This window comes from Daphnia magna, linkage group LG8 (assembly GCF_020631705.1).
Source record: "Daphnia magna isolate NIES linkage group LG8, ASM2063170v1.1, whole genome shotgun sequence".
Lineage (NCBI taxonomy): Eukaryota > Metazoa > Arthropoda > Branchiopoda > Diplostraca > Daphniidae > Daphnia > Daphnia magna.
The window spans coordinates 2867236-2873955 of record NC_059189.1 but is presented as its reverse complement, the minus strand read 5'-3'; the positions used below and the strand labels follow the sequence as shown (position 1 = coordinate 2873955).

Sequence of the window (6720 nt, the reverse complement as noted above, 5' to 3'; positions counted from 1 at the left end):
GTTGTAACTCAAATATTTTCCTTTTGGTTTTCTGGGATAGACCAGACAGCAACACAACAAATAGGAAGATCAAGTTTAAAATGGAGGGCCAGTTCGAAAAGGCAAATAGAATCAAGCGAGAAAGAGGAATGCCATTACGTTGATCTACAGTACATAAGAGGTACTGTTTGATCAGTTAAAAATCTTTCGACGTTGTTCCGCCTTCCCTCATTACTATGCAGCCGCCCTTATCGCTCAGTTTGTCAGCACTCACATCCTACTTCCTTTCTCTTCCCGTTTTTTTTCCCCCCTTCCAGCTAGCACAAGCTGGTATTCACTTACTTTCCCAACTCCGTTTCTATCCAACGTCTCGCGACGGGCCATAGTATTGATTCGCTCCAATCTTACTTGTAACGGACACACACACACACGCAGAGTAGAGTTTCATCAGGTTTGAACCCTTCAAACGATCTCAAAATGAATTCAGGTTTTCTTTTAATCATCTCTTCATCCCGCCATGAATAAATAATGGCAGGCAAAAGATCAAAAGTGGAAACGATATCAAAGGCAAAAAACGAGTTCAACGGCGTACGAATTTTCCTCTTTTATTTGCTAATAAAAACAGAACAAATAAATTTAAAGAAACATCTCAAAATCTTTCAAATTTCTTCAATTACGTGCGAGAAAAAAAAACATTCTAAAAAATTAGGCAAAAATGAGATACGCACTTTGTTATGTGGAATCCAAGTATATTGATTCCAACTTTTATTTGCCATCAACTTGATATTCGTGCCACCTCACGTTAAATAGTTGGGCGCATTCATGTGCAACGAAGCGAACAGCTAAGAGCCAAGTCAAAAGAGCCAAAAGCAATAACAGACAGCGCGTTCGTTTCCTCCTCTTCTGTCACCTTTAAGGTCTTCCAAAAAGAAAACGACGCGTGCGGAAAGAAAAAGGAAAAACAAGAAACTCGAGTTGTGTTGCCTGTCACAAGCCTCTTCTCGTCAAGTGAATGTCGACATTTTAGACGCCCTTCACAACAACAAAAAAAGAAATTAAAAATAAAAAGATCTCTATTCTGTCGTGACGAGTTGGCGAGCTGTCGAAAACAAACGTTTCCCCTTTGACGCTAATTGGGGTCAGATGATAAGACGACTCCCGCTTTTGCCAATCAAATCCACATGACAACAAGTGACAAGCATCATCTCTCACCGCATAGTCGTCAGTTTTCAGCGTGTTTTTTCATTAGACTTGGTGGAGTGGGGAAAGGAGAAAAAAAAAACCCCACTTTATACTGCACTCAAATGGAGTAGAGTGACCCAAGTGGAAGGGTGGGGCCTTCTCGGATGCAGACGACCTCGGCAAAGATTTCCAGGATTTGATACTCGCGACAATATTTGTTTACTCAAGACAAGTTTCCCACAGACACACTAGTTGATCACGAAACCCCACTTTCAGCTGCTATGGGAACGAAATAAAATCTTAGAGCATTAGAATCTAGAAAGATGATACAACATCATCCCCTCCAAAGAGTTGAGGACCGGCGGGTGAGCTTATTTTCAATTGGCGGAGGAAAAGGCTTTGTCGGAGTGGAGTATGGCGGAGATCTTCAATATCAATATAGTCTTTGTGTCAATAACGAACAAGGGCGGCCGAGTAAACACAACCGTCGTCGATATTCAGTTCGTGGAGTAAAACGGAGAGCAATTGCTTCTTACAAGAATCTCTTAGCAACAATTTCAGCTGGGGTTTTCGAATTTTTTTCGAGTCTTTGAGAAAATATTCAATTGTTGTCGCAAACGAATACCAAACCCCCGACATAGCCTGAAGGGGAAAAACAAAAATGTAAGGGGCAAAAAAAGGAAAAATAAGTGACGTAAACGAAGCCCATCACAAAGTGGTTCTCTATACATCCTTTTCTCATGTTTACGGATGGTCTAAGCATGGACGTGCATTACGGTATGATGATGTATGGCACCACACGATCGAGTGCAGCATGTCTAACCTCGGTGCTCTTGATGCGTGATGCAACATACCTTACTGGTCAAAGAACATATGGCGTGTGTGATTATGGTCTTTGATCTCTGCTAAGTTGCAAGAATCAAAGGCCATAGCAATTCCTACGTCCCCACCCCACTCTAGTTTACGGCAGCTCTGCCCGCTCTATTCGCCATTGAAGTTTGATGGCTTAAAATCTATACTCATGCACCCCTTTCGCTTCTCAAAATAGCTTTACTTTCCTTTCCTCGTGTTGACGGTCTCTGTTCTCCTCGCCTCAACCTTGCATACATCATCGCATGAATATTAAATGTGATCGATAAAGGCTAGGGGGTGAGCGGGCAGGGTCAATTTGGTTGAAACACAGTATACATCAAGGAGCTAACATTACCCTCATTGTCTCATTAATTATAGCTAAATAATTGGGACGCTTAAGCAAGTGAAGTTGGTAACGTTCTTACCTGATTTGGTTGCGGCGATGGCGACCAGACCACGTTGCAGGAACAGCTCGGTTACAACAAAGACACAACCCACAAGAAAAATTTTCCAGATGAAGCAAAATACAGCCCAATATTTTCTCAGGAAAATGTCACTAGGTAGCTGGTAACTCAAAACACTGTAGGGCGAAGGTTTCTCTGTTTCGGCAAAACATTGTTTCTTTCACTAGTTTCATGTCTCGAGTGAAACACGTGGTCGATTGGCGACTTGCCCAAAACCTTTTGTTGCCTTTGTTTTACAAGCCCAACAGATGTGATACATCATTGTTAAAGAATACATTCCTTTTTCTCTGTCACTAGTTCAACATGATGTCGTCGTACATGGAAGCATTAATAAGTTGGAAAAGGATAAGAAATCCTGTGTCTGTGGGCACAGTCATCACCTGATGGGAACGTACTTGTAAGTGAATGCCATTAACGTATCGATTGCAAAAGACGGTGTTGCACATGTTACAAAAATTCTTGCATTTCTTTTTTAAAAAACTCTGTAAAATATCTTATAAATTGGCAAATACATTGCTAATTTTTATTTTTTTTTTATTTTAACTTTATGTGTCTTTTTCATTTCTCAAAGAAGTTTTATTATTAAAAATATGAAAATCAATCGGTTTTGGCAATGTGGCATAAGCATATTATCAAAAGAACGGCATGGAAAAAACGCGGGAAACAAAGAATCAAAGAGAAAAATGTCGGTGTATTAATGAATGACAAATCATGGGACATTACAATTCTTTTTATATCCATTTGAGAAACCCAGTAAATATATGTTCCCCTCTAACCCCGGCGATGGTTTCAATCTGAAAATAGTTGAGGCGATAATGATTTCCTCTGCGACACAAGTGAGGTACGAGTGCTCATTGGGTCAAAATGGAAATGGATGGGTCTGTACACAAGCGCAATAACTGTTGATGGGGCAACGGAGACGATTGACGGTGGGTCACGAAGCTTTAAAGCACTTCACTTCCTCAATGGGGTGGTGGCCGTGATGGAGTCAGGGAATAACGAATGATAGTTAATTAGTGGGACGTAAGCTGCTGTGATGATTCTTCCAGCAAACCAGCGCCCGTGCAAAGCGTTGACGGCATTGACCGCTACAGTCACGGACGGACACTTGACGTACACGTTACCTTGGGGTGATGCTTTGTCAACATAGATGTGAAGTACACCACCATGTTTGTTGCATTCGTCCATGACATCGTCACATATTTCCTAAAAAAATAAATTTGTTCATCAAAACTGTTTCTCACATCTTTGTCTTGACATCTTACCTGATGCCATAAAGGATGCGTCTCAGAACTCGAATCAAACATGTTGGAAAGCATAAAACACTGGGTGGCAATGGGAGGAGCAACAGCGGCAACAGGCAATGCTTGTTGTTGAGCTGCTTGGATGGAAGCCTGAAGATTAAGGGCTGATTGTGCGGCTGCTGGGATCTCCAACCCTGTGCCTTGAGCCAATTTTGCCATCAGTTGGAGTCTACCAGTGGCGCCCAAATCAATTCCAGCTCTATCCATTTCGTCACTATCCAGATAGGTATGATTTCCGGTAAAGTGTTCCGTCACGTGGTTGATTTTCATGGGCCGACCAGCCAATTCAAATCCATTTAGTTGTTCCATAGCCTTTTTCGCATCCTCGGCATTTCGAAACTAATAGGAAAAAATGGAAGCAAACGAGTTACTATGCAGACACGATCAAATTAGTTAAACTAGCACACTTACCGTGATAAATCCATATCCTTTGGAGCGACCAGTTTCCGTATCGATCATGAGCTGCATGTGTTCGATCTTACCAAACGGTTCGAAGATGCTACGCAACATGTCTTCTGTGATATTGAAATGGAGCGATCCAACATACAACCGCATGGGGCCATTTGGACCTTTGTTGAATGAACTCATCGCAGGCATGTTACTTCCTGCAAGTCGGTTCTTTTCAGCTTGAGTGGGCTGCACGACAATAGGCACACCACACAATCTTTGACCGGTCAGTGCAATTGCCTATATAGAACAAGAAATATTTGAGTTACACTTAGGAACTGAAAAATTTTTTTTCTCTCCTCAGTTTTAACTATTCAACCGACTTACCAAGGGGACTGACTCTGGCTCAGCAAATTCAACATAACAAAGACCTTTAAAGCGACGTGTCTTATTGCAAGTAATCAATCTGACATCTCGAACCTGCAAAACAATAGTAAATTAGCACTTAACAGAGATAAAAGTAATGGATTCCACCTTGCCAACCGCAGAAAAGAATTCTTCTAAATCTCTGGCACGAATGCGCTGAGACAACTGCATACAGAACACAGTTCGGGCGTCACGCTCTTCAACGGTCATTTCGGTTAGTTGTTTCTTGATTGGCGTTGGAGACCGACGGCCACGGTTTCTCTCGCGATCTTTTCCGCCTCTTGGGCTGCGAGATCGTTTGCGTCCATCTCGATGAGGGCTACGAGACCTTCGACGAGCTTCTCGAGGACTGCGAGAACGGCGGCGGTCCCGACTCCGACTTCTGCGGCGATCTCGATCTTTACGGTCTTTACTTCGGCTTCTGTGGCGGTCACTACGTCCTGAACGGCGATCTCGATCTTTGTCTTTTCCATCCTTGTCTTTATCACGCTCCTTTCCTCTGTCTCTTTCCTTTTCTCGATCTTTATTATCCTTTTCTCGATCTTTATTATCCTTTTCTCGATCTTTATTATCTTTTTCTCGGTCCTTGTCTTTATCACGCTCCTTATCGTATTTTTTTTCTTTGGTGTCATTTCTAGATACACAATAAAATTAGTTTAGCTTAATCGAAAATAATAACTTTTCTTTAGAAAATTCGTTTTTTATTACCCGTTCACGCGATGAGAAGATTCCCCGTTGACCTTCCCCTCTGCTTCGCCCTGGAGGTACACAGCACAACGTGATGAATCAGTCCAATGGAAAGTAAGGAAATGGTAATTGGGTGAGAGGACAAAAGAAGGGTAAAAGAAAAAAATATTCAAGGATTAAATTGATGACACAGTTAGAACATGATGAATACGACTCGTGCAGACGAAAGCGCGGATTGTACAGAGGACGTCCCAATCGATGTTTACCTAAACTTACCTTGCCCTAACCAGAACCACTTTCCAATTGGCTTTTGCAATCTGCAAGAAATCTTTCAATCGAAAACAAAACCCACGCTTATGGTACCCCCAATAAAAAATTCTTTAAGCATAAACCTATCCATAGTTCCAATAAAAGAACGCTGTTTTAAAACATTGCTTCGCATAGCACAAGTTCAAGTTGATGTGCACTTCGATTCGAATTTGGAGTGAAGGCAGAAAAAGGGACCTGGAAATTTCAAAATAGATAAAAATATATATGCCTCCACAATTCCAGATCAGTGGGTGTTGGCTCTCTCCTCCAACAGAGGCTGGGTCCTAAGACGACAGAAAAAAGGGAACCTTCATTTTTATGAATTACGAGGGGACTTAAAGAGAGGAAGGCATTGAACATATGTTTCAACAGAGCATCCTTCTCAAGAAGTCATCAAATGACGCCAGAATGCCCAGCTTTCAGCAAAATACCCTACCTGGGCACGATGTTGCAGAGAAAACAACGCAGCACGCGAATTTATATGGCTCTACATGAGGAATAAAATGAGGAATTTTTACATTTCCCAGCCTATTCCAGTTTTACTTATACATAAATATTTACAAAAATGACATTAAATGCAAAAACCCACAACACGCTTTCACTTACCCCTTTCTTATCAAACGCGGCCTCCAACAAAGCGTCGATATCTTCATCCATATCGAAGGTTTTCAAATCCCTAGAAAAAAGGTGCACAGGTAAAGAAAGTTCTTTTCACAGAATTCTAGAAATCAGCTACGTCTACCTTCAAAATTAAAATCAATTTCTGACGATTTAACCACGCGTCAACAATAACTAAGGACAAACGCACGAACAGCGCAACCTGAAAGCAAAGAAAATGGAGGTTCTAGAAGCTGTGTGATGTTGTCAGATGTATTCTTTATTTGCATTCAAGAATTTGTTATTAATAGATTTTGATGATCAATTCAAAAGTAAATCATAATATCAAAAATTTTACTTAATAATCAAATATTGGCGAAAATTAGTTAATTGTAAAAGTCAGTGAACGCTGGACGGGTTCAGTTACTGTTCCGTGACCGTGACTCTCTGGTCTGAGTCTGACTGAAGTATCTGCTTGGGTTGATTTATTTGATGGTATATAGAGTCATGAAACAAATTAAATACAAGTTTTA

The 6720-nt window shown here is 41.1% G+C and overlaps 1 protein-coding gene across 2 annotated transcripts; it reads right to left on the bottom strand.

Moving 5' to 3' along the window:
- Positions 1 to 3148: 3148 nt before the first annotated feature.
- Positions 3149 to 6672, bottom strand: LOC116928765 (RNA-binding protein 39). Of its 2 annotated transcripts, XM_032935861.2 has the most exons (10): positions 6546 to 6672; positions 6333 to 6410; positions 6197 to 6266; positions 6027 to 6077; positions 5303 to 5352; positions 4703 to 5228; positions 4556 to 4648; positions 4193 to 4468; positions 3743 to 4120; positions 3149 to 3683 (listed from the first exon to the last, which is right to left on the bottom strand). In XM_032935861.2, exons 3-10 carry the CDS (start codon positions 6245 to 6247, stop codon positions 3432 to 3434), a joined length of 1677 nt encoding a protein of 558 aa, XP_032791752.2. In that variant the 5' UTR covers positions 6248 to 6266; positions 6333 to 6410; positions 6546 to 6672; the 3' UTR covers positions 3149 to 3431. The 2 variants fall into 2 exon arrangements, with proteins under 2 accessions (XP_032791752.2, XP_032791753.2); XM_032935862.2 differs by lacking the exon at positions 6027 to 6077 and having other exon boundaries at positions 6546 to 6664.
- Between the last annotated feature and the right edge of the window lie 48 nt (positions 6673 to 6720).

Excerpts from the sequence above, each read along its gene's own strand:
- LOC116928765 (XM_032935861.2), bottom strand. The coding sequence starts at position 6,247 with ATGGATGAAGATATCGACGCTTTGTTGGAGGCCGCGTTTGATAAGAAA. Across the intron at positions 6,078-6,196 it reads CCGCGTTTGATAAGAAAGGG|AGCCATATAAATTCGCGTGC; the intron begins GTAAGTGAAAGC and ends TTCCTCATGTAG. Across the intron at positions 5,229-5,302 it reads TCTTCTCATCGCGTGAACGG|AAATGACACCAAAGAAAAAA; the intron begins GTAATAAAAAAC and ends TTGTGTATCTAG.